Source organism: Oncorhynchus nerka, linkage group LG14 (genome assembly GCF_034236695.1).
Source record: "Oncorhynchus nerka isolate Pitt River linkage group LG14, Oner_Uvic_2.0, whole genome shotgun sequence".
Taxonomy (NCBI): Eukaryota; Metazoa; Chordata; class Actinopteri; order Salmoniformes; family Salmonidae; genus Oncorhynchus; species Oncorhynchus nerka.
In genome coordinates, this window is record NC_088409.1 from 7687077 (window position 1) to 7714575 (window position 27499).

The 27499-nt window shown below is 41.5% G+C and overlaps 2 protein-coding genes across 3 annotated transcripts in view; both read right to left on the bottom strand.

Annotated features, from left to right (window-relative positions):
- The window catches only part of LOC135575108 (doublecortin domain-containing protein 2-like), a 492912-nt gene that overhangs the window by 150702 nt on the left and 314711 nt on the right, over window positions 1-27499 (bottom strand). The gene's annotated exons all lie outside the window — the stretch shown is intronic.
- On the bottom strand, window positions 13031-20599 carry LOC135575107 (palmitoyltransferase ZDHHC3-A-like). 2 transcript variants are annotated; one of them, XM_065027305.1, is made up of 5 exons: window positions 20405-20599; window positions 16540-16601; window positions 16200-16295; window positions 14887-15073; window positions 13031-13309 (listed from the first exon to the last, which is right to left on the bottom strand). In XM_065027305.1, the coding sequence occupies exons 2-5, from the start codon at window positions 16557-16559 to the stop codon at window positions 13181-13183; spliced, it is 432 nt and encodes a 143-aa protein (XP_064883377.1). In that variant the 5' UTR covers window positions 16560-16601; window positions 20405-20599; the 3' UTR covers window positions 13031-13180. The 2 variants fall into 2 exon arrangements, with proteins under 2 accessions (XP_064883377.1, XP_064883376.1); XM_065027304.1 differs by lacking the exon at window positions 20405-20599 and adding an exon at window positions 20067-20266 and having other exon boundaries at window positions 13154-13309.

Here is a 27499-nt window from a genome sequence, read left to right on the forward strand (position 1 = left end):
ACACACACTAGTATGGAGGGAGAGAGAGAACTAATTACACACACTAGTATGGAGAGAGAGAACTAATTACACACACTAGTATGGAGGGAGAGAGAGAACTAATTACACACACTAGTATGGAGGAGAGAGAGAACTAATTACACACACTAGTATGGAGGAGAGAGAGAACTAATTACACACACTAGTATGGAGGGAGAGAGAGAACTAATTACACACACTAGTATGGAGGGAGAGAGAGAACTAATTACACACACTAGTATGGAGGGAGAGAGAGAACTAATTACACACACTAGTATGGAGGGAGAGAGAACTAATTACACACACTAGTAGGGAGGGAGAGAGAGAACTAATTACACACACTAGTATGGAGGGAGAGAACTAATTACACACACTAGTATGGAGAGAGAGAACTAATTACACACACTAGTATGGAGGGAGAGAGAGAACTAATTACACACACTAGTATGGAGGGAGGGAGAGAACTAATTACACACACTAGTATGGAGGGAGAGAGAGAACTAATTACACACACTAGTATGGAGGAGAGAGAGAACTAATTACACACACTAGTATGGAGGGAGAGAGAGAACTAATTACACACACTAGTATGGAGGAGAGAGAACTAATTACACACACTAGTATGGAGGGAGAGAGAACTAATTACACACACTAGTATGGAGGGAGAGAGAACTAATTACACACACTAGTATGGAGGGAGAGAGAGAACTAATTACACACACTAGTATGGAGGGAGAGAACTAATTACACACACTAGTATGGAGAGGAGAGAGAACTAATTACACACACTAGTATGGAGGGAGAGAACTAATTACACACACTAGTATGGAGGAGAGAGAACTAATTACACACACTAGTATGGAGGAGAGAGAGAACTAATTACACACACTAGTATGGAGGGAGAGAGAACTAATTACACACACTAGTAGGGAGAGAGAGAACTAATTACACACACTAGTATGGAGAGAGAGAACTAATTACACACACTAGTATGGAGAGAGAGAACTAATTACACACACTAGTATGGAGGGAGGGAGAGAGAGAACTAATTACACACACTAGTATGGAGGAGAGAGAACTAATTACACACACTAGTATGGAGGGAGAGAGAGAACTAATTACACACACTAGTATGGAGGAGAGAGAGAACTAATTACACACACTAGTATGGAGAGAGAGAACTAATTACACACACTAGTATGGAGGGAGAGAACTAATTACACACTAGTATGGAGGGAGAGAGAGAACTAATTACACACACTAGTATGGAGGGGAGAGAGAACTAATTACACACACTAGTATGGAGGGAGAGAGAGAACTAATTACACACACTAGTATGGAGGGAGAGAGAGAACTAATTACACACACTAGTATGGAGGGAGAGAGAACTAATTACACACACTAGTATGGAGGGAGAGAGAACTAATTACACACACTAGTATGGAGGAGAGAGAGAACTAATTACACACACTAGTATGGAGGGAGAGAGAGAACTAATTACACACTAGTATGGAGAGAGAGAACTAATTACACACACTAGTATGGAGGGAGAGAGAACTAATTACACACACTAGTATGGAGGAGAGAGAGAACTAATTACACACACTAGTATGGAGAGAGAGAGAACTAATTACACACACTAGTATGGAGGGAGAGAGAACTAATTACACACACTAGTATGGAACTAATTACACACTAGTATGGAGGAGAGAGAACTAATTACACACACTAGTATGGAGGGAGAGAGAGAACTAATTACACACACTAGTATGGAGAGAGAGAACTAATTACACACACTAGTATGGAGGGAGAGAGAGAACTAATTACACACACTAGTATGGAGGAGAGAGAGAACTAATTACACACACTAGTATGGAGAGAGAGAACTAATTACACACACTAGTATGGAGGAGGAGAGAGAACTAATTACACACACTAGTATGGGAGGAGAACTAATTACACACACTAGTATGGAGAGAGAACTAATTACACACACTAGTATGGAGGAGAGAGAGAACTAATTACACACACTAGTATGGAGGGAGAGAGAACTAATTACACACACTAGTATGGAGGGAGAGAGAACTAATTACACACTAGTATGGAGGGAGAGAGAGAACTAATTACACACACTAGTATGGAGGGGAGAGAACTAATTACACACACTAGTATGGAGGGAGAGAGAACTAATTACACACACTAGTATGGAGGGAGAGAGAACTAATTACACACACTAGTATGGAGAGAGAACTAATTACACACACTAGTATGGAGAGAGAGAACTAATTACACACACTAGTATGGAGGGAGAGAGAACTAATTACACACACTAGTATGGAGAGGAGAGAGAACTAATTACACACACTAGTATGGAGGAGAGAGAACTAATTACACACACTAGTATGGGAGGGAGAGAGAGAACTAATTAGAACTAATTACACACACTAGTATGGAGAGAGAGAGAGAACTAATTACACACACTAGTATGGAGGGAGAGAGAGAACTAATTACACACACTAGTATGGAGGGAGAGAACTAATTACACACACTAGTAGGGAGAGAGAGAACTAATTACACACACTAGTATGGAGGAGAGAACTAATTACACACACTAGTAGGGAGAGAGAGAACTAATTACACACACTAGTATGGAGGGAGAGAACTAATTACACACACTAGTATGGAGGGAGAGAGAGAACTAATTACACACACTAGTATGGAGGGAGAGAGAGAACTAATTACACACACTAGTATGGAGGAGAGAGAGAACTAATTACACACACTAGTATGGAGGGAGAGAGAGAACTAATTACACACACTAGTATGGAGGGGAGAGAGAACTAATTACACACACTAGTATGGAGGGAGAGAGAGAACTAATTACACACACTAGTATGGAGGGAGAGAGAGAACTAATTACACACACTAGTATGGAGGGAGAGAGAGAACTAATTACACACACTAGTATGGAGGGAGAGAGAACTAATTACACACTAGTATGGAGGGGGAGAGAGAACTAATTACACACACTAGTATGGAGGGAGAGAGAACTAATTACACACACTAGTATGGAGGAGAGAGAGAACTAATTACACACACTAGTATGGAGGGAGAGAGAACTAATTACACACACTAGTATGGAGGAGAGAGAGAACTAATTACACACACTAGTATGGAGGAGAGAGAGAACTAATTACACACACTAGTATGGAGGGAGAGAGAGAACTAATTACACACACTAGTATGGAGAGAGAGAACTAATTACACACACTAGTATGGAGGGAGAGAACTAATTACACACACTAGGGAGAGAGAACTAATTACACACACTAGTATGGAGAGAGAGAGAACTAATTACACACTAGTATGGAGGGAGAGAGAACTAATTACACACACTAGTATGGAGGGAGAGAGAACTAATTACACACACTAGTATGGAGGGAGAGAGAACTAATTACACACACTAGTATGGAGGGAGAGAGAACTAATTACACACACTAGTATGGAGGAGAGAGAGAACTAATTACACACACTAGTATGGAGGGAGAGAACTAATTACACACACTAGTATGGAGGGAGAGAGAACTAATTACACACACTAGTATGGAGGGAGAGAGAGAACTAATTACACACACTAGTATGGAGAGAGAGAACTAATTACACACACTAGTATGGAGGGAGAGAGAGAACTAATTACACACACTAGTATGGAGGAGAGAGAACTAATTACACACACTAGTATGGAGGGAGAGAGAGAACTAATTACACACACTAGTATGGAGGGAGAGGATGGAGAGAGAGAACTAATTACACACACTAGTATGGAGGAGAGAGAACTAATTACACACATTACACACACTAGTATGGAGGGAGAGAGAACTAATTACACACACTAGTATGGAGGGGAGAGAGAACTAATTACACACACTAGTATGGAGGGAGAGAGAGAACTAATTACACACACTAGTATGGAGGGGAGAGAACTAATTACACACACTAGTATGGAGGAGAGAGAGAACTAATTACACACACTAGTATGGAGGGAGAGAGAGAACTAATTACACACACTAGTATGGAGGAGAGAGAGAACTAATTACACACACTAGTATGGAGGGAGAGAGAACTAATTACACACACTAGTATGGAGGAGAGAGAAACTAATTACACACACTAGTATGGAGAGGAGAGAGAACTAATTACACACACTAGTATGGAGGGAGAGAGAGAACTAATTACACACACTAGTATGGAGGAGAGAGAACTAATTACACACACTAGAGGAGAGAGAACTAATTACACACACTAGTATGGGAGGAGAGAACTAATTACACACACTAGTATGGAGGAGAGAGAACTAATTACACACACTAGTATGGGAGAGGAGAGAGAGAACTAATTACACACACTAGTATGGAGGGAGAGAACTAATTACACACACTAGTATGGAGGGAGGGAGAGAGAGAACTAATTACACACACTAGTATGGAGGGAGAGAGAGAACTAATTACACACACTAGTATGGAGGGAGAGAGAACTAATTACACACACTAGTATGGAGGAGAGAGAACTAATTACACACTAGTATGGAGAGAGAGAACTAATTACACACACTAGTATGGAGGGAGAGAGAACTAATTACACACTAGTATGGAGGGAGAGAGAGAACTAATTACACACACTAGTATGGAGGGAGAGAGAGAACTAATTACACACACTAGTATGGAGGGAGAGAGAGAACTAATTACACACACTAGTATGGAGGAGAGAGAACTAATTACACACACTAGTATGGGGGAGAGAGAGAACTAATTAACTAGTATGGAGGGAGAGAACTAACACACTAGTATGGAGGAGAGAGAGAACTAATTACACACACTAGTATGGAGGGAGAGAGAGAACTAATTACACACACTAGTATGGAGGGAGAGAGAACTAATTACACACACTAGTAGGGAGAGAGAGAACTAATTACACACACTAGTATGGAGGGAGAGAACTAATTACACACACTAGTATGGAGGGAGGGAGAGAGAGAACTAATTACACACACTAGTATGGAGGGAGAGAGAGAACTAATTACACACACTAGTATGGAGGGAGAGAACTAATTACACACACTAGTATGGAGGGAGAGAGAACTAATTACACACACTAGTATGGAGGAGAGAGAACTAATTACACACACTAGTATGGAGGGAGAGAGTAGGGAGAGAGAGAACTAATTACACACACTAGTATGGGAGGAGAGAACTAATTACACTAGTATGGAGGGAGAGAACTAATTACACACACTAGTAGGGAGAGAGAGAACTAATTACACACACTAGTATGGAGGGAGAGAGAACTAATTACACACACTAGTATGGAGGGAGAGAGAACTAATTACACACACTAGTATGGAGGAGAGAGAACTAATTACACACACTAGTATGGAGGGAGAGAGAGAACTAATTACACACACTAGTATGGAGAGAGAGAACTAATTACACACACTAGTATGGAGGGAGAGAGAGAACTAATTACACACACTAGTATGGAGGAGAGAGAGAACTAATTACACACACTAGTATGGAGGGAGAGAGAGAACTAATTACACACACTAGTATGGAGGGAGAGAGAGAACTAATTACACACACTAGTATGGAGGGAGAGAGAGAACTAATTACACACACTAGTATGGAGAGAGAGAACTAATTACACACACTAGTATGGAGGAGAGAACTAATTACACACACTAGTATGGAGGGAGAGAACTAATTACACACACTAGTATGGAGAGAGAGAACTAATTACACACACTAGTATGGAGGAGAGAGAGAACTAATTACACACACTAGTATGGAGGAGAGAGAGAACTAATTACACACACTAGTATGGGAGAGAGAGAACTAATTACACACACTAGTATGGAGTATGGAGAGAGAGAACTAATTACACACTAGTATGGAGGAGAGAGAACTAATTACACACACTAGTATGGAGGAGAGAACTAATTACACACACTAGTATGGGAGAGAGAGAACTAATTACACACACTAGTATGGAGGAGAGAGAGAACTAATTACACACACTAGTATGGAGGGAGAGAGAACTAATTACACACACTAGTATGGGAGGGAGAGAACTAATTACACACACTAGTATGGAGGGAGAGAGAGAACTAATTACACACACTAGTATGGAGGAGAGAGAGAACTAATTACACACACTAGTATGGAGGAGGGAGAGAACTAATTACACACACTAGTATGGAGGGAGAGAGAGAACTAATTACACACACTAGTATGGAGGGAGAGAGAGAACTAATTACACACACTAGTATGGAGGGAGAGAGAACTAATTACACACACTAGTATGGAGGGAGAGAGAACTAATTACACACACTAGTATGGAGGGAGAGAGAGAACTAATTACACACACTAGTATGGAGGGAGGGAGAGAACTAATTACACACACTAGTATGGAGGGAGAGAGAGAACTAATTACACACACTAGTATGGAGGGAGAGAGAACTAATTACACACACTAGTATGGAGAGGAGAGAACTAATTACACACACTAGTATGGAGGGAGAGAACTAATTACACACACTAGTATGGAGAGAGAGAACTAATTACACACACTAGTATGGAGGGAGAGAGAGAACTAATTACACACACTAGTATGGAGGAGAGAGAACTAATTACACACTAGTATGGAGAGGGAGAGAACTAATTACACACACTAGTATGGATGGAGGAGAGAGAGAACTAATTACACTAGTATGGAGGGAGAGAGAACTAATTACACACACTAGTATGGAGGAGAGAACTAATTACACACTAGTATGGAGAGAGAGTAGAGAGAACTAATTACACACTAGTATGGAGGAGAGAACTAATTACACACACTATGGAGAACTAATTACACACACTCAGTATGGAGGGAGAGAACTAATTACACACACTAGTATGGAGGGAGAACTAATTACACACACTAGTAGAGAGAACTAATTACACACACTAGTATGGAGGGAGAGAGAGAACTAATTACACACACTAGTATGGAGGGAGAGAGAACTAATTACACACACTAGTATGGAGGGAGGGAGAGAGAGAACTAATTACACACACTAGTATGGAGAGAGAGAACTAATTACACACACTAGTATGGAGGGAGAGAGAGAACTAATTACACACACTAGTATGGAGGGAGAGAACTAATTACACACACTAGTATGGAGGGAGAGAACTAATTACACACACTAGTATGGAGAGAGAACTAATTACACACACTAGTATGGAGGGAGAGAGAGAACTAATTACACACACTAGTATGGAGGGAGAGAGAGAACTAATTACACACACTAGTATGGAGAGAGAGAACTAATTACACACACTAGTATGGAGAGAGAGAACTAATTACACACACTAGTATGGGGGAGAGAGAGAACTAATTACACACACTAGTATGGAGAGAGAGAACTAATTACACACACTAGTATGGAGGGAGAGAACTAATTACACACACTAGTAGGGAGAGAGAGAACTAATTACACACACTAGTATGGAGGGAGAGAGAGAACTAATTACACACACTAGTATGGAGAGAGAGAACTACACACTATTACACACACACACTAGTATGGAGAGAACTAATTACACACACTAGTATGGAGAGAGAGAACTAATTACACACACTAGTATGAGAGAGAGAGAACTAATTACACACACTAGTATGGAGGGAGAGAGAACTAATTACACACACTAGTATGGGGGAGAGAGAACTAATTACACACACTAGTATGGAGGGAGAGAGTATAGTATGGAGGGAGAGAGAACTAATTACACACACTAGTATGGAGGAGAGAGAACTAATTACACACACTAGTATGGAGGGAGAGAACTAATTACACACACTAGTATGGAGGGAGAGAGAGAACTAATTACACACACTAGTATGGAGAGAGAACTAATTACACACACTAGTATGGAGGGAGAGAACTAATTACACACACTAGTATGGAGAGGAGAGAGAACTAATTACACACACTAGTATGGGAGGGAGAGAGAACTAATTACACACACTAGTATGGAGGAGAGAGAACTAATTACACACTAGTATGGAGGAGAGAGAACTAATTACACACACTAGTATGGAGGAGAGAGAGAACTAATTACACACACTAGTAGAGGAACTAATTACACACACTAGTATGGAGGGAGAGAACTAAGACACTAGTATGGGAGGAGAGAAATTACACACACTAGTATGGAGGGAGAGAACTAATTACACACTAGTATGGGAGGGAGAGAACTAATTACACACACTAGTATGGAGGGGAGAGAGAACTAATTACACACACTAGTAGGGGAGAGAGAGAGAACTAATTACACACACTAGTATGGAGGAGAGAGAGAACTAATTACACACACTAGTATGGAGGGAGAGAGAGAACTAATTACACACACTAGTATGGAGAGAGAGAACTAATTACACACACTAGTATGGAGGGAGAGAGAACTAATTACACACACTAGTATGGAGAGAGAGAACTAATTACACACACTAGTATGGAGAGAGAACTAATTACACACACTAGTAGGGAGAGAGAACTAATTACACACACTAGTATGGAGGAGAGAGAGAACTAATTACACACACTAGTATGGAGGGAGAGAGAGAACTAATTACACACACTAGTATGGAGGGAGAGAGAACTAATTACACACACTAGTATGGAGGGAGAGAGAACTAATTACACACACTAGTATGGAGGAGAGAGAGAGAACTAATTACACACACTAGTATGGAGGGAGAGAGAGAACTAATTACACACACTAGTATGGAGGGAGAGAACTAATTACACACACTAGTAGGGAGAGAGAGAACTAATTACACACACTAGTAGGGAGGGAGAGAACTAATTACACACACTAGTATGGAGGGAGAGAACTAATTACACACACTAGTATGGAGGGAGGGAGAGAGAGAACTAATTACACACACTAGTATGGAGAGAGAGAGAACTAATTACACACACTAGTATGGAGAGAGAGAACTAATTACACACACTAGTATGGAGAGAGAGAGAACTAATTACACACTAGTATGGAGAGAGAACTAATTACACACACTAGTATGGAGAGAGAGAACTAATTACACACACTAGTATGGAGAGAGAACTAATTACACACACTAGTATGGAGAGAGAGAACTAATTACACACACTAGTATGGAGGGAGAGAGAACTAATTACACACACTAGTATGGAGGAGAGAGAGAACTAATTACACACACTAGTATGGAGAGAGAGAACTAATTACACACACTAGATGGGGAGAGAACTAATTACACACACTAGTATGGAGGAGAGAGAGAACTAATTACACACACTAGTATGGAGAGAGAGAACTAATTACACACTAGTATGGAGGGGAGAGAGAGAACTAATTACACACACTAGTATGGAGGGAGAGAGAACTAATTACACACACTAGTATGAGAGAGAGAACTAATTACACACACTAGTATGGAGGAGAGAGAACTAATTACACACACTAGTATGGAGGAGAGAGAGAACTAATTACACACACTAGTATGGAGAGAGAGAACTAATTACACACACTAGTATGGAGGGAGAGAGAGAACTAATTACACACACTAGTATGGAGGAGAGAGAGAACTAATTACACACACTAGTATGGAGGGAGAGAGAACTAATTACACACACTAGTATGGAGGGAGAGAACTAATTACACACACTAGTATGGAGAGAGAGAGAACTAATTACACACACTAGTATGGGAGAGAGAGAACTAATTACACACTAGTATGGAGGAGAGAACTAATTACACACACTAGTATGGGAGAGAGAACTAAGAACTAATTACTAATTACACACTAGTATGGAGGAGAGAGAGAACTAATTACACACACTAGTATGGAGGGAGAGAGAGAACTAATTACACACTAGTATGGAGAGAGAGAACTAATTACACACACTAGTATGGAGGAGAGAGAACTAATTACACACAGTATAGTATGGGAGAGAGAGAGAACTAATTACACACACTAGTATGGAGAGAACTAATTACACACACTAGTATGGAGGGAGAGAGAACTAATTACACACACTAGTATGGAGGGAGAGAGAACTAATTACACACACTAGTATGGAGGGAGAGAGAGAACTAATTACACACACTAGTATGGAGAGAGAGAACTAATTACACACACTAGTATGGAGGAGAGAGAGAACTAATTACACACACTAGTATGGAGAGAGAGAGAACTAATTACACACACTAGTATGGAGAGAGAGAACTAACACACTAGTATGGAGGGAGAGAGAGAACTAATTACACACACTAGTATGGAGAGAGAGAACTAATTACACACACTAGTATGGAGGAGAGAACTAATTACACACACTAGTATGGAGAGAGAGAACTAATTACACACACTAGTATGGATGGAGAGAGAGAGAACTAATTACACACTAGTATGGAGGAGAGAGAACTAATTACACACACTAGTATGGATGGAGAGAGAGAACTAATTACACACACTAGTAGGGGAGAGAGAGAACTAATTACACACACTAGTATGGAGAGAGAGAACTAATTACACACACTAGTATGGAGAGAGAACTAATTACACACACTAGTATGGAGAGAGAGAGAACTAATTACACACACTAGTATGGAGGAGAGAGAACTAATTACACACACTAGTATGGAGAGAGAGAACTAATTACACACACTAGTATGGAGGGAGAGAACTAATTACACACACTAGTATGGAGGAGAGAGAGAACTAATTACACACACTAGTATGGAGGGAGAGAACTAATTACACACACTAGTATGGAGGAGAGAGAACTAATTACACACACTAGTATGGGAGAGAGAGAACTAATTACACACACTAGTATGGAGGGAGAGAGAGAACTAATTACACACACTAGTATGGAGGGAGAGAGAGAACTAATTACACACACTAGTATGGAGGGAGAGAGAACTAATTACACACACTAGTATGGAGAGAGAGAACTAATTACACACACTAGTATGGAGAGAGAGAACTAATTACACACACTAGTATGGAGAGAGAGAACTAATTACACACACTAGTATGGAGAGAGAACTAATTACACACACTAGTATGGAGAGGAGAGAGAACTAATACACACACTAGTATGGAGGAGAGAGAACTAATTACACACACTAGTATGGAGAGAGAGAACTAATTACACACACTAGTATGGAGAGAGAGAACTAATTACACACACTAGTATGGAGGGAGAGAGAACTAATTACACACACTAGTATGGAGGGAGAGAGAGAACTAATTACACACACTAGTATGGAGAGAGAGAACTAATTACACACACTAGTATGGAGGGAGAGAACTAATTACACACACTAGTATGGAGAGAGAGAGAGAACTAATTACACACACTAGTATGGAGAGAGAGAACTAATTACACACACTAGTATGGAGGGAGAGAACTAATTACACACACTAGTATGGAGGGGAGAGAGAACTAATTACACACACTAGTATGGAGGAGAGAGAGAACTAATTACACACACTAGTATGGAGAGAGAGAACTAATTACACACACTAGTATGGAGGGAGAGAGAGAACTAATTACACACACTAGTATGGAGGAGAGAGAGAACTAATTACACACACTAGTATGGAGAGAGAGAACTAATTACACACACTAGTATGGAGGGAGAGAGAGAACTAATTACACACACTAGTATGGAGGGAGGGAGAGAACTAATTACACACACTAGTATGGAGAGAGAGAACTAATTACACACACTAGTATGGGAGAGAGAGAGAACTAATTACACACACTAGTATGAGAGAACTAATTACACACTAGTATGGAGGGAGAGAACTAATTACACACACTAGTATGGAGGGAGAGAGAACTAATTACACACACTAGTATGGAGGGAGAGAGAACTAATTACACACACTAGTATGGAGGGAGAGAACTAATTACACACACTAGTAGGGAGGGAGAGAACTAATTACACACACTAGTATGGAGGGAGAGAACTAATTACACACTAGTATGGATTACACACACTAGAGAGAGAGACTACTTACACACACTAGTATGGAGAGAGAGAGAACTAATTACACACACTAGTATGGAGGGAGGGAGAGAGAGAACTAATTACACACACTAGTATGGAGAGAGAGAACTAATTACACACACTAGTAGGGAGGGAGGGAGAGAGAGAACTAATTACACACACTAGTATGGAGAGAGAGAACTAATTACACACACTAGTAGGGAGAGAGAGAACTAATTACACACACTAGTATGGAGGGAGAGAACTAATTACACACACTAGTATGGAGAGAGAGAACTAATTACACACACTAGTAGGGAGGGAACATCCATGGAGAGAGAGAGAACTAATTACACACACTAGTATGGAGGGAGAGAGAACTAATTACACACACTAGTATGGAGGGAGAGAGAGAACTAATTACACACACTAGTATGGAGAGAGAGAGAACTAATTACACACACTAGTATGGAGGGAGAGAACTAATTACACACACTAGTATGGAGGGAGAGAACTAATTACACACACTAGTATGGAGAGAGAGAACTAATTACACACACTAGTATGGAGAGAGAGAGAACTAATTACACACACTAGTATGGAGGGAGAGAGAACTAATTACACACACTAGTATGGAGAGAGAGAACTAATTACACACACTAGTATGGAGGAGAGAGAGAACTAATTACACACACTAGTATGGAGGGAGAGAGAGAACTAACACACACTAGTATGGAGGGAGAGAACTCAATTACACACCTGCAGTGAACTAATTACACACTCTGGGACTAAAGTGTCAGTCAGGGTTACTCTACCTGCAGTGTTCTCTGGGACAGTGTCAGTCAGGGTTACTCTACCTGCAGTGTTCTCTGGGACAGTGTTAGTCAGGGTTACTCTACCTGCAGTGTTCTCTGGGACAGTGTTAGTCAGGGTTACTCTACCTGCAGTGTCCTCTGTTCTCTGGGACAGTGTCAGTCAGGGTTACTCTACCTGCAGTGTCCTCTGGGACAGTGTCCGTCAGGGTTACTCTACCTGCAGTGTTCTCTGGGACAGTCATCCTACATACAGTGATGTGCCGAGTCATCCTACCTACAGTGATGTGCCCGGTCAGGCTTGATGCTGCAGCACTTGGGACACTTGTACACCACCTGTCCCGGCTTCAGCTGAAGACTCTCGATGTACTCTTTAGTGGCGTTTCCTGTTGGCACAGCTCCCTATAGGACAGACAGAGCAGTGAGTTGACTTGATGACTTATCATGACTCACCTGTTGGTGAAATGGGGTCTACTGTTGCAGTGGTCAGGCAGTGTTATAGAATGTTGATGTGTTTTAAGCTGGTGCATTACTGTATTGGCTGCAGTCTTGCGAGCTCTGACCCAACTTTGCTATTTTTTTTTTTTAATTTTTACTTATGATCGACAAGAACTTTTGAACATCAGATCGGCAGTTAATGACCTCAATTCCAGCTTCAACATCGACTCATCTGCCCTGGGATATTTGCGTAATTCCGACCCAATTTTTAGGCTATCTAAGAGAAAACACAGGCAAAAAAAAAAAAGAGGCAGGAGAAGGGAGCACTCGCGAGATTAAAGCGAATAGAAAACTGGCAACCTCTGACCTCTTAATTGTGGATTTTCTATCAACAGGACTCTCGTAACCGCAATATTCTGGGCTTTTCTGAAACTTCAGGACAAGGTAACAACACACAAGCTTTAGTGAATGATTTGTCCCAAATACAATGCTTCAAGTTTTTTGAAATATTTAGGACTAACTTATTCCTTGCCACCCATTCTGAAACTAACTGCAGCTCTTTAAGTGTTGCAGTCATTTCAGCTTCTGTAGTAGCTGATGTGTATAGTCATCCGCATACATTGACACACTGGCTCTACTCAAAGCATGTCGTTAGTAAAGATTGAAAAAAGTAAGGGGCCTAGACAGCTGCCCTGGGGAATTCCTGATTCTACCTGGATTATGTTGGCAAAGCTTCCATTAAAGAACACCCTCTGTGTTCTGTTAGACAGGTAACTCTTTATCCACATTATAGCAGAGGGTGTAAAGCCATAACTCATACTTTTTTCCAGCAACAGGCCCTGGAACGGACCCTGTATGTAGCTAACTTACTTTCTCAAGTTCTTGTCATTTTTATTTCTTGTGATTTTTGTTTGTTTTCTAGTACTACTGCATTGTTGGGAAAGAGCCAGCAAGAAAAGGCATTTAACAGTACTAGTACAACTGACAATAACAACGAGATACAGGTAACGAGTTCAAACAGGTGCAGTTAATACAGGTAATGAGTGGAGAACAGGAGGGCTTCTTAAAGAAAAACTAACAGGTCTGTGAGAGCCGGAATTCATACTGGTTGGTAGGTGATCAAATACTTGTCATGCAATAAAATGCTAATGAATTACATAAAAATTATACAATGCGATTCTGTTTTTTTGTTTTAGATTCCGTCTCTCACAGTTGAAGTGTACCTATGATAAAACATTACAGACCTCTACATGCTTTGTAAGTAGGAAAACCTGCAACATTGGCAGTGTATCAAATACTTGTTCACCCCACTGTAGATGTGAGTACGGTCGTGTTCAGTTAGGCACAAAACAGGAGGAAAACGTTTTGAAACTAATAAAGAGCCCGCCACTACCTGAACTTATCCCAACAACAACAAAACTCCTCTTTTCCTTTAAACTGTTTCAAAACGTTTTTCTACTTACGGTGTTGTGCCCGAATGAACACAACCCAGACAACACCAGCATGTCAAGTGTACAGTGTGTTCAGTTTGAACAACTCACAGGGTCGGTGCACATGGCCCTGAAGTGAGAGGCGAGAGCCAGGAAGGCCAGAGTGTTGAACACAGTCCCGTTGACTAAGCTATAGGTCAGGTTTTTAGAAGGCAACAGCATGACGAAGAGCACAACAAACTCAGCATAGAACACCAACATCCAGGTGATAACCCCGCACACGATGCCACACGCGTCCCTGAATGAACAGATTCAATCATTTTATTACACACTTTTTTTTTCTATACACAAAGTTGCCTCAGTTATTTGAGTAAAAAAAACACACAAAAAAAAAATCAAATATATAAATAATTATTTTTTATGAAGTCAGCTGACTCGTTTCCATTCTGGTGCTCGTTATCACCAGGTGGGCAGCTACAGACAATATAGGCGTAAACACAAATACATAATCACTTAGACAAGATCCAGGTCAGTGATCTACCATGACCTCTCATTACAAAGACTTAGGTTTAGGGTTTTCTGGAAGATTCCTGGAATTAAGTTGAAATAAGCAGGAAATCCAGGAATCCTCCAACCCGGGAATTCTGGGAAAGTTACCCTTTCAACGCGCGCTAACGCCACGGTCTAGTAACCCAAACGTTGCATTATGGACAACTATGTTTACCATGTGGCTCAGTTGGTAGAGCACGCTAACGCCACGGTCTAGCAACCCAAACGTTGCATTATGGACAACTATGTTTACCATGTGGCTCAGTTGGTAGAGCACGCTAACGCCACGGTCTAGCAACCCAAACGTTGCATTATGGACAACTATGTTTACCATGTGGCTCAGTTGGTAGAGCACGCTAACGCCACGGTCTAGTAACCCAAACGTTGCATTATGGACAACTATGTTTACCATGTGGCTCAGTTGGTAGAGCACGCTAACGCCACGGTCTAGCAACCCAAACGTTGCATTATGGACAACTATGTTTACCATGTGGCTCAGTTGGTAGAGCACGCTAACGCCACGGTCTAGCAACCCAAACGTTGCATTATGGACAACTATGTTTACCATGTGGCTCAGTTGGTAGAGCACGCTAACGCCACGGTCTAGCAACCCAAACGTTGCATTATGGACAACTATGTTTACCATGTGGCTCAGTTGGTAGAGCACGCTAACCCCACGGTCTAGCAACCCAAAGGTTGCATTATGGACAACTATGTTTACCATGTGGCTCAGTTGGTAGAGCACGCCGCTTGCAAAACCAGGGTTGTGGGTTCGAGTCCCACGTGGGACCGGTACGAAAAACGTAAGTCACTCTGGATAAGAGAATCTGCTATAAAAAAAAATTAAAAGGACCAAAATATGTAAATCTAACTACCTGATAAACCACATGCCGCTGGGGATGTGCTGGGAGACGGGGACACACGGCTGCTCAGTCTGCAGGCAGGCAGCCTGCCTCTCCACGTCCCTGCACCTGAACAACAACACCTTATTCATTCATACCTGCTGTCCCCAATACATCTTGCTTTACACACATGGATCTTGCCTTAGACCGCTACGCCACTCAGGAGTCCCATCATCGTAATGACATGAAAACTATTGGCAGATTATTATCAATGACTGATCAACAGCTGTAACAAGTTGTCCAGTGTAGGAAATCCTCACTGCTTCTAGAAGAGACCCACATTCACTCAGGCCCCGTAGTCACACAAACAGACCTGTGCACCGGGCTCTTCATCGTACAGACTCAGGATGGGGCCCGCCTCACAGTCACCGCATGCTGTGGGCAGAAAGGGTAGAAGAAGAAGTGGTACGACAGTGAGCAAATACTGGCACATTCAGTGTACACTTCAGTAGAGATAGAATACTGTAACACTGTACATTTACCCCGTAATGACAAAAGTGAAAACATGTTCTTACAATTTTTTGCCCATTTAATTGATAATTTACATAATAATTTACATATTTACAACCAAGTCAATACATGTTTGAATCACCTTTGGCATCGATTACAGCTGTGAGTCTTTCTGGGTCTAAGTCTAAGAGCTTTGCACACCTGGATTGTACAATATTTGCACATTTTTTATTTTTAAAATTCTTCAAGTTCTGTCAAGTTGGTTGTTGAACATTGCTAGACAGCCATTTAAGTCTTGATATATATATTTTCAAGCCGATTAAGTCAAAACTGTAATAAGGCCACTCAGGAACATTCAATGTCGTTGTGGTAAGCTAGTCCAGGGTAGATTTGGCCTTGTTTTTAGGTTATTGTACTGCTGAAAAAGGTGAATTTGTCTCTGTGTCTTGGAAAGCAGACTGAACCAGGTTTTCCTCAAGGATTTTGCCTGTGCTTAGCTCTATTCTATTTTTTTTTATCCTAAAAAACTCCCTAGTCCTTGCCAATGACAAGCACACCCATAACATGATGCACCCACCACCATGCTTGAAAATATGAAGTGGTACTCAGCAACACGTCATATTCATTTATTTTATTTAACTAGGCAAGTCAGTTAAGAACAAATTCTTATTTATAATGACGGCCTACCAAGAGGCGAAAGGCCTCCTGCGGGGATGGGGGCTGGGATTAAAAATAAAAAAATACATGCAAATGAATTACTTCAAAAATCATACAATGTGATTTCCTGGATTTTTGTTTTAGATTCCATCTCTCACAGTTGAAGTGCACCTTCGATAAAAATTACAGACCTCTACATGTTTTGTAAGTAGGAAAACCTGCAAAATCGGCAGTGTATCAAATACTTGTTCTCCCCACTGTAAATATAGGACAAACCACACATTACGACAAGAGAGACAACACAACATGGAGACCTAAGACAACATAGCAAGGCAGCAACACAACATGGTAAAAGCATTATTGGGCACAGACAACAGCAAAGGGCAAGAAGGTAGAGACATCAATACATCACACAAAGCAGCCACAACTGTCAGTAAGAGTGTCCATGATTGAGTGTTGAATGAAGAGATTGAGATAAAACTGTCCAGTTTGAGTGTTTGTTGCAGCTCGTTCCAGTCGCTAGCTGCAGCGAACTGAAAAGACGAGCGACCCAGGGATGTGTGCACTTTGGGAACCTTTAACAGAATGTGACTGGCAGAATAGGTGTTGTATGTGAAGGATGAGGGCTGCAGTAGATATATCAGATAGGGGGGGGCGGGGGAGTGAGGCCTAAGAGGGTTATATAAATAAGCATCAACCAGTGGGTCTTGCAACAAGTATATATACAGAGATGACCAGTTTACAGAGGAGTATAGAGTAGAGTGCAGTGATGTGTCCTATAAAGAGCATTGGTGGCAAATCTGATATTGGATTTGCCCACAACATTACTTTTTGTGCTGAATACAAAGGGTTAACTGGTTTGCCACCTTTTTTGCAGTATTACTTTAGCGCCTTGTTGCAAACAGGATGTTTTGAAAGATTCTCATTCCGTACAGGCTTCCTGTCTTTTCACTCAGATTAGTATTAAGGAGTAACTAATGTACAATGTTGTTTCTCCTATCACAGCCATTAAACTCTTAACAGTTTTAAAGTCACCATTGGCATCATGGTGAAATCCCAGAGTGGTTTCCTTCCTCCCCGGCAACTGAGTTAGGAAGAACGCCTGTATCTTTGTAGTGGCTGGGTGTTTTGATATACCGTCCAAATTGTAATTAATAACTTCACCATGCTCAAAAGGGATATTCGATGTCTGCTTTTTTTAACCCATCAACCAACAGGTGTCCTTCTTTGTGAGGCATTGGAAAACCTCCCTGGTCGTTGTGATTGAATTTCACTGCTCGACTGATGGACCTTACAGATAATTGTATGTGTGGGGTCCAGAGATGAGGAAGTCATTCAAAAATCATGTTAAACACTATTATTGCACACAGAGTGAGTCCATGCAACTTATGTGACTATTTAAGCTTACCATAACAAAGAGGTTAAATACTTATTGACTCAAGACATTTCAGCTTTTAAAAAACAATTTGACTGACATTATGAGGTATTTTGTGTAGGCCAACACCACAAAAATCTCATATTTAATCCATTTAAAAGTCAAACTGTAACAACAAAAAATGTGGAAAAAGTCAAAGGGGTGTGAATACTTTCTGAAGGTTCTGTACATGCACTTTATCTACAGTACCTAATGTCAATCCAACTACTAGCCTAATTTGCTGTTAGTGTAAACATTGGAAACATTAGTCAATATGGAAAATCTACCAGAAAACAAAAACCAAGTGATCCATGAGAACATAAAATGATTGTTATGTGTGTCAGATAACCACTCAAGCGTGTCCAGCGCACACAATCACCTCGTGGCAAAAATACTGTATGCAGCAGAGCAGTGTTTGTTTGCCTCCCAAATGGTACCTCATTTCCAATTATAGTACACTACTTTTGTCCAGAGCTCTATAGGCTGTGGTAAATTTAAAAAAAATAGTGCACTAAATAGGGAATAGTTTGCAATTTGGGACACAAATCCTGACTCAGTAGTATCACAGCTCTATGTAAACGGAAATACTGCTGTGCTGGCTGAGCATTTACCCCTCACTGTGATGCCAATGACAAATTCGACCTGAGGATAACAGACACCAGGACATCTGACTTCTGTGTCATTTTCTTACGAAAGATTGTGCCTCCTAGTGATCTAATAAGACAAACTTATGTATACAAACATACCCGTATTAGCTGCTACACGCACGCACACTCACACACACCTGTGATTAGATCACTGGAGGTGATGGGGACCACGGGGGTGATGGTGAAAATCAAAGTAAAGGGCATCACTGTCGCAATATTGTAGCTGGCTTGGCCTGTGCAGAATGTCCCACGACCCTCCCACCCACCATCATCATGCTAAAAGATGCGACAGTTTGGTTGGAAAGACGAACTAGCCACCAGCTAAACGTTTACAAGCCAGCTGTTATGCAAGCAACGTTAATGTTTTATTTATTTATTAACTAACTGGCTAGTTTATGTGGGTTAGTTTGCGGTTTTCCTTTGAGTTAAACGTAGCTAACGCGTTAGAGATAGCTAACGATATGTAAAACAGAACAGCTTGTCATATACACCATTGTTATTAAACTACATAATCAAATCATATTAATTTAACAGCCGGGTAGCTAATCGTGTAAACAAATAATACTGGCTGTAGTTAGCTAATTAGCTAGCCATCTCACTACCTGGCTGGAAATGCGAGCTAGCCAACGTTAGCTTACCTAGATAGCCAACGGTAACTAGTAGCTCATTTACCTGTCTTCAACATAGACTTGTCATGCTGCGAGAGTCCAGGAAGAGAACTTTCTTAAAAATGGATCTGAAAACAAACTATGGTAAATGAGCTAAAATCTCGTACAAAATAGGCATGAAATGACTCCTGGTGAATCTACAGCGGAGGAACTGTCAACACCGTCCTCTCTCTCTTCCATCGAGGCGGAGAGTCACTAGTAACTCAAAATTGGTTCACTAGTGACTCAACATTGATTCACTAGGGACTCAACATTGATTCACTAGTGACTCAACATTGAGTCACCAGCAATCGATTCTTTGTATATATATTTTTTTTTAAGTTAATTTTGAAAGGGCTTTACCTGTACCTTTTTTTCCTGTACAACTGTGGTGCTGAAGTGTATAATTAAAATTTAAAAACTTGATCGCATACAACCACCGAATTTTTCCTAATATGTGTTGCGCATTCTACATAAACATGAATTTCACTTGGCACATTCACGCTGAGTTGAGCAACACAAGGTTGTATTAAAAAGAGGTGTTGGGAGAAGTCACGTCCTCCCAGTCCGGTGTCCAGGCGTAGGAGCGGTGAGGGGGTGTTTTGGTTTTATGGGTGCAGGGTTAGTGGGTTGTGCAAATATATATCTTTTTTTTTTACCGTGCACATTTCCCTTTTCATTGAAATATATTTAATCAATAATGTGGAATTATTAACATTCTGAATTGAGAAAGGCAGCAATACACAAAAAAGCCTCAAGTCTGCCGGAAATTCACACGAAGAAGAAGAAGTGGCGCTGGCCAATGGCTGAAGAGTAGGTTCTGTTTCGCTGATCTGTAGGCGGTGGTCGTTTTTAACCGCTTCTCGTGGCTTGTTTGATGTTTTATTGTTTAATTGAATGTAATTTCCCTTTGAAACCTTTGGAAGTTGAGGAATATTGTTTTGTGTGCAAACGGATCAACCGGAAGTTGCCTAGTCTACTGATAAACATAAACCTCTGGAATCATCAATACACCCATTTATAAACTCACACTGGACTGGAGTATAACACTCCAATAGAGAAAGATAAAGGGCATTTTAATCTGAAAAGGACCCATGAGCACCAACGTGAAGTTCAGGAGCATGTCAAATTGTTGTCAAATGAAAGCCAAGAGTCTATCGAAATTAAGTTATAATCTACATTTTTTTCAACCATTTTCCATCCCAAAAAAATGTGGAATAAGCAAAGGCTTTGATTTCTGGTCAAACCGATGGAAAAATAATCTTTGAAAAACATTTACCAGAAATAAATAGTCTTAAAATGTATTTGAAATATATCAAAACACAATTATGTTGACGTGAATACCCCCTACCAACTAATATAAACACTTAGATTTAGTTTTGGATAAATGATTTGCCTTCTGTAAACATTGGCTTACGCCTTGTAATTCCTTTACCAGAAACCCCACATCTTTAAAGCTGCAATCAGCAGTAGAAACGATAACAAAGTGGCCTCCCCTGGTTTCAGTAAAATACTGGGGCTGGAGAAATGGGATCGCTTTCAAATTCATAGACAGACCTAACTACGTCTTAACTATGTTTTGAGGCTATATAGTGTGTGTTTACATTGGAGTAAAAACGATCTTGTATTTTGTGTTCTGATGGGGTATGACAGGTGAACTAAAGATCATGAGGTATTTGAAAGTTATTTTATTCAAGAATCAAAAAGGTACACATCATTAATTTATAAGTCCACAAAAATAGTTGTAGCAACGGCTGATTGACCATTTCAGATATGTTTACGTTTCTCTCCCTCGTGAGGAGGGAGGGGATAATGAAAGTTCACGGAAGGTAGACCTACCAATTAGTTAGAGTGTTTTTACTGAAATCAAGTTTGTTTATGAATTATTAAAATGATTAAAACACGTAATTGAAATCGGTAACAGAGTTACCTCAAAATCAGTACTGTAATTATAGCAATTTGAATGATCTACAAGGAGAAATCACAGAGGTCACAAACCACTGTCCTGCCTTCCACTGGCTGTTATGTCCTGACCTTAGTTCCCTTTTTATGTCTCTATTTTCAGTTTGGCCGGGGCGTGAGTTGGGGTGGCCATTCTATGTTTTGTTCTGTGTGTTAGATCTCTATGTATTTGGCCTGGTATGGTTCCCAATCAGAGGCAGCTGTCATTCGTTGTCTCTGATTGAGAACCACACTTAGGCAGCCTGTTTTCCCACTATGGGTTGTGGGTAGTTGTTTTCTGTTTTGTGTGTTTTGCAGCTTGCAGAACTGTTCGTTTGGCCTGTTGTTTTTTGTTCAAGTATTCGTTATATTAAAACTATTATGAATACTTACCACGCTGCACCTTGGTCCTCTTCTTCTCCCGACGACAATCGTTACACTGGCATCCTGTTATGTTCAGCTCATAGTGTCTCCTGTTACTGTCCTCCCTTCCACTGACTGTTATGTTCAGCTCATAGTGTCTCCTGTTACTGTCCTCCCTTCCACTGACTGTTATGTTCAGCTCATAGTGTCTCCTGTTACTGTCCTCCCTTCCACTGACTGTTATGTTCAGCTCATAGTGTCTCCTGTTACTGTCCTCCCTTCCACTGACTGTTATGTTCAGCTCATAGTGTCTCCTGTTACTGTCCTCTCTTCTACTGACTGTTATGTTCAGCTCATAGTGTCTCCTGTTACTGTCCTCCCTTCTACTGACTGTTATGTTCAGCTCATAGTGTCTCCTGTTATGTTCAGCTCATAGTGTCTCCTGTTACTGTCCTCTCTTCCACTGACTGTTATGTTCAGCTCATAGTGTCTCCTGTTACTGTCCTCCCTTCCACTGACTGTTATGTTCAGTTCATAGTGTCTCCTGTTACTGTCCTCCCATCCACTGGCATCCTGTTATGTTCAGCTCATAGTGTCTCCTGTTACTGTCCTCCCTTCTACTGACTGTTATGTTCAGCTCATAGTGTCTCCTGTTACTGTCCTCCCTTCCACTGACTGTTATGTTCAGCTCATAGTGTCTCCTGTTACTGTCCTCCCTTCTACTGACATACTGTTATGTTCAGCTCATAGTGTCTCCTGTTACTGTCCTCCCTTCTACTGACTGTTATGTTCAGCTCATAGTGTCTCCTGTTACTGTCCTCCCTTCCACTGGCTGTTATGTTCAGCTCATAGTGTCTCCTGTTACTGTCCTCTCTTCCACTGACTGTTATGTTCATCTCATAGTGTCTCCTGTTACTGTCCTCCCTTCCACTGGCTGTTATGGTCAGCTCATAGTGTCTCCTGTTACTGTCCTACCTTCCACTGACTGTTATGGTCATCTCATAGTGTCTCCTGTTACTGTCCTCCCTTCCACTGGCTGTTATGGTCATCTCATAGTGTCTCCTGTTACTGTCCTCCCTTCCACTGGCTGTTATGGTCAGCTCATAGTGTCTCCTGTTACTGTCCTCCCTTCCACTGGCTGTTATGGTCAGCTCATAGTGTCTCCTGTTACTGTCCTCTCTTCTACTGACTGTTATGTTCAGCTCATAGTGTCTCCTGTTACTGTCCTCCCTTCTACTGACTGTTATGTTCATCTCATAGTGTCTCCTGTTACTGTCCTCCCTTCTACTGACTGTTATGTTCATCTCATAGTGTCTCCTGTTACTGTCCTCCCTTCCACTGGCATCCTGTTATGGTCAGCTCATAGTGTCTCCTGTTACTGTCCTCCCTTCTACTGACTGTTATGTTCAGCTCATAGTGTCTCCTGTTACTGTCCTCCCTTCTACTGACTGTTATGTTCAGCTCATAGTGTCTCCTGTTACTGTCCTCCCTTCTACTGACTGTTATGTTCAGCTCATAGTGTCTCCTGTTACTGTCCTCCCTTCTACTGACTGTTATGTTCAGCTCATAGTGTCTCCTGTTATGTTCAGCTCATAGTGTCTCCTGTTACTGTCCTCCCTTCCACTGACTTATGTTCAGCTCATAGTGTCTCCTGTTATGTTCAGCTCATAGTGTCTCCTGTTACTGTCCTCCCTTCTACTGACTGTTATGTTCAGCTCATAGTGTCTCCTGTTACTGTCCTCCCTTCCACTGACTGTTATGTTCAGCTCATAGTGTCTCCTGTTACTGTCCTCTCTTCCACTGACTGTTATGTTCAGCTCATAGTGTCTCCTGTTACTGTCCTCCCTTCTACTGACTGTTATGTTCAGCTCATAGTGTCTCCTGTTACTGTCCTCTCTTCTACTGACTGTTATGTTCAGCTCATAGTGTCTCCTGCTACTGTCCTCCCTTCTACTGACTGTTATGTTCAGCTCATAGTGTCTCCTGTTACTGTCCTCCCTTCTACTGACTGTTATGTTCAGCTCATAGTGTCTCCTGTTACTGTCCTCTCTTCTACTGACTGTTATGTTCAGCTCATAGTGTCTCCTGTTACTGTCCTCCCTTCTACTGACTGTTATGTTCAGCTCATAGTGTCTCCTGTTACTGTCCTCCCTTCTACTGACATACTGTTATGTTCAGCTCATAGTGTCTCCTGTTACTGTCCTCCCTTCTACTGACTGTTATGTTCAGCTCATAGTGTCTCCTGTTACTGTCCTCCCTTCCACTGGCTGTTATGTTCAGCTCATAGTGTCTCCTGTTACTGTCCTCTCTTCCACTGACTGTTATGTTCATCTCATAGTGTCTCCTGTTACTGTCCTCCCTTCCACTGGCTGTTATGTCCTCCTTCACCTTATGTCAGCTCATAGTGTCTCCTGTTACTGTCCATACCTTCCACTGACTGTTATGGTCATCTCATAGTGTCTCCTGTTACTGTCCTCCCTTCCACTGGCTGTCCTTACTGGTCATCTCATAGTGTCTCCTGTTACTGTCCTCCCTTCCACTGGCTGTTATGGTCAGCTCATAGTGTCTCCTGTTACTGTCCTCCTTCCACTGGCTGTTATGGTCAGCTTCACTACTGTGTCTCCTGTTACTGTCCTCTCTTCTACTGACTGTTATGTTCAGCTCATAGTGTCTCCTGTTACTGTCCTCCCTTCTACTGACTGTTATGTTCATCTCATAGTGTCTCCTGTTACTGTCCTCCCTTCTACTGACTGTTATGTTCAGCTCATAGTGTCTCCTGTTACTGTCCTCCCTTCCACTGGCATCCTGTTATGGTCAGCTCATAGTGTCTCCTGTTACTGTCCTCCCTTCTACTGACTGTTATGTTCAGCTCATAGTGTCTCCTGTTACTGTCCTCCCTTCTACTGACTGTTATGTTCAGCTCATAGTGTCTCCTGTTACTGTCCTCCCTTCTACTGACTGTTATGTTCAGCTCATAGTGTCTCCTGTTACTGTCCTCCCTTCTACTGACTGTTATGTTCAGCTCATAGTGTCTCCTGTTATGTTCAGCTCATAGTGTCTCCTGTTACTGTCCTCCCTTCCACTGACTTATGTTCAGCTCATAGTGTCTCCTGTTATGTTCAGCTCATAGTGTCTCCTGTTACTGTCCTCCCTTCTACTGACTGTTATGTTCAGCTCATAGTGTCTCCTGTTACTGTCCTGCCTTCCACTGACTGTTATGTTCATCTCATAGTGTCTCCTGTTACTGTCCTCCCTTCTACTGACTGTTATGTTCAGCTCATAGTGTCTCCTGTTACTGTCCTCCCTTCCACTGACTGTTATGTTCAGCTCATAGTGTCTCCTGTTACTGTCCTCTCTTCCACTGACTGTTATGTTCAGCTCATAGTGTCTCCTGTTACTGTCCTCCCTTCTACTGACTGTTATGTTCAGCTCATAGTGTCTCCTGTTACTGTCCTCTCTTCTACTGACTGTTATGTTCAGCTCATAGTGTCTCCTGTTACTGTCCTCCCTTCTACTGACTGTTATGTTCAGCTCATAGTGTCTCCTGTTACTGTCCTCCCTTCTACTGACTGTTATGTTCAGCTCATAGTGTCTCCTGTTACTGTCCTCCCTTCTACTGACTGTTATGTTCAGCTCATAGTGTCTCCTGTTACTGTCCTCCCTTCTACCTCCCTTCTACTGAGTGTCTCCTGTTATGTTCAGCTCATAGTGTCTCCTGTTACTGTCCTCTCTTCTACTGACTGTTATGTTCAGCTCATAGTGTCTCCTGCTACTGTCCTCCCTTCCACTGACTGTTATGTTCAGCTCATAGTGTCTCCTGTTATGTTCAGCTCATAGTGTCTCCTGTTACTGTCCTCTCTTCCACTGACTGTTATGTTCAGCTCATAGTGTCTCCTGTTACTGTCCTCCCTTCTACCTGACTGATTTTCAAGAAGGTCCTGACTGTTATGTTCAGCTCATAGTGTCTCCTGCTACTGTCCTCCCTTCCACTGACTGTTATGTTCAGCTCATAGTGTCTCCTGTTATGTTCAGCTCATAGTGTCTCCTGTTACTGTCCTCTCTTCCACTGACTGTTATGTTCAGCTCATAGTGTCTCCTGTTACTGTCCTCTCTTCCACTGGCTGTTATGTTCAGCTAATAACTGTTTTCTCTCTTCAGGTCATCTGGTGGTCAAAGCAAGACTTTGAAAACAGTTCCCCTAATCTCTTGTGGAGAGATGACAACTTTTGTTTCCCAAAAGCATAACCATGGCTCATCCTTAGAACTATAGCCTTAAGATGCCATCAGATTCTTTTGGGAAACTGGGCCCAGGACAACCTCGCTCTCTCTTCTCTCTCTTCTCTCTGTCCTCTCTCTGTCTCATCTCTCTGTTCTCTCTCTTTCTCTTCTCTCTCTCTCTTCTCAATTCAATTCAAGGGCTTTATTGTCATGGGAAACATGTTTTAACATTGCCAAAGCAAGTGAAGTAGATAATATACAAAAGTGAAATAGACAAACATGAACAGTAAACATTACACTCACATAAGTTCCAAAAGAATAAAGACATTACAAATGTCATATTATGTATATACTGTATACAGTGTTGTAACGATGTACAAAAGGGAAAATAAATAAGCATAAATTGTATTTACAATGGTGTTTGTTTTCTCTCCCTCCAGTTAATGTCAGCTCTCCCAGCTCTTACTGACACCTACCACGACACCTACCACGATACCTACCACGACACCTACCATGACACCTACCATGACACCTACCTAGACACCTACCACGACACCTACCACGACACCTACCATGACACCTACCTAGACACCTACCACGACACCTACCATGACACCTTAGACACCTACCAGACACCTACCATGACACCTACCACGACACCTACCATGGACACCTACCATGACACCTACCTAGACACCTACCACGACAGATACCTACCATGACACCTACCTAGACACCTACCATGACACCTGGATGACACCTACCACGACACCTACCATGACACCTACCATGACACCTACCTAGACACCTACCACGACACCTACCATGACACCTACCTAGACACCTACCATGACACCTACCTAGACACCTACCACGACACCTACCATGACACCTACCACGACACCTACCATGACACCTACCACGACACCTACCATG

Excerpts from the sequence above, each read along its gene's own strand:
- LOC135575107 (XM_065027305.1), bottom strand. The coding sequence starts at position 16,559 with ATGAAGAGCCCGGTGCACAG. Across the intron at positions 16,296-16,539 it reads ATGAAGAGCCCGGTGCACAG|GTGCAGGGACGTGGAGAGGC; the intron begins GTCTGTTTGTGT and ends GTTGTTGTTCAG. Across the intron at positions 13,310-14,886 it reads GGGCCATGTGCACCGACCCT|GGAGCTGTGCCAACAGGAAA; the intron begins GTGAGTTGTTCA and ends TCTGTCCTATAG.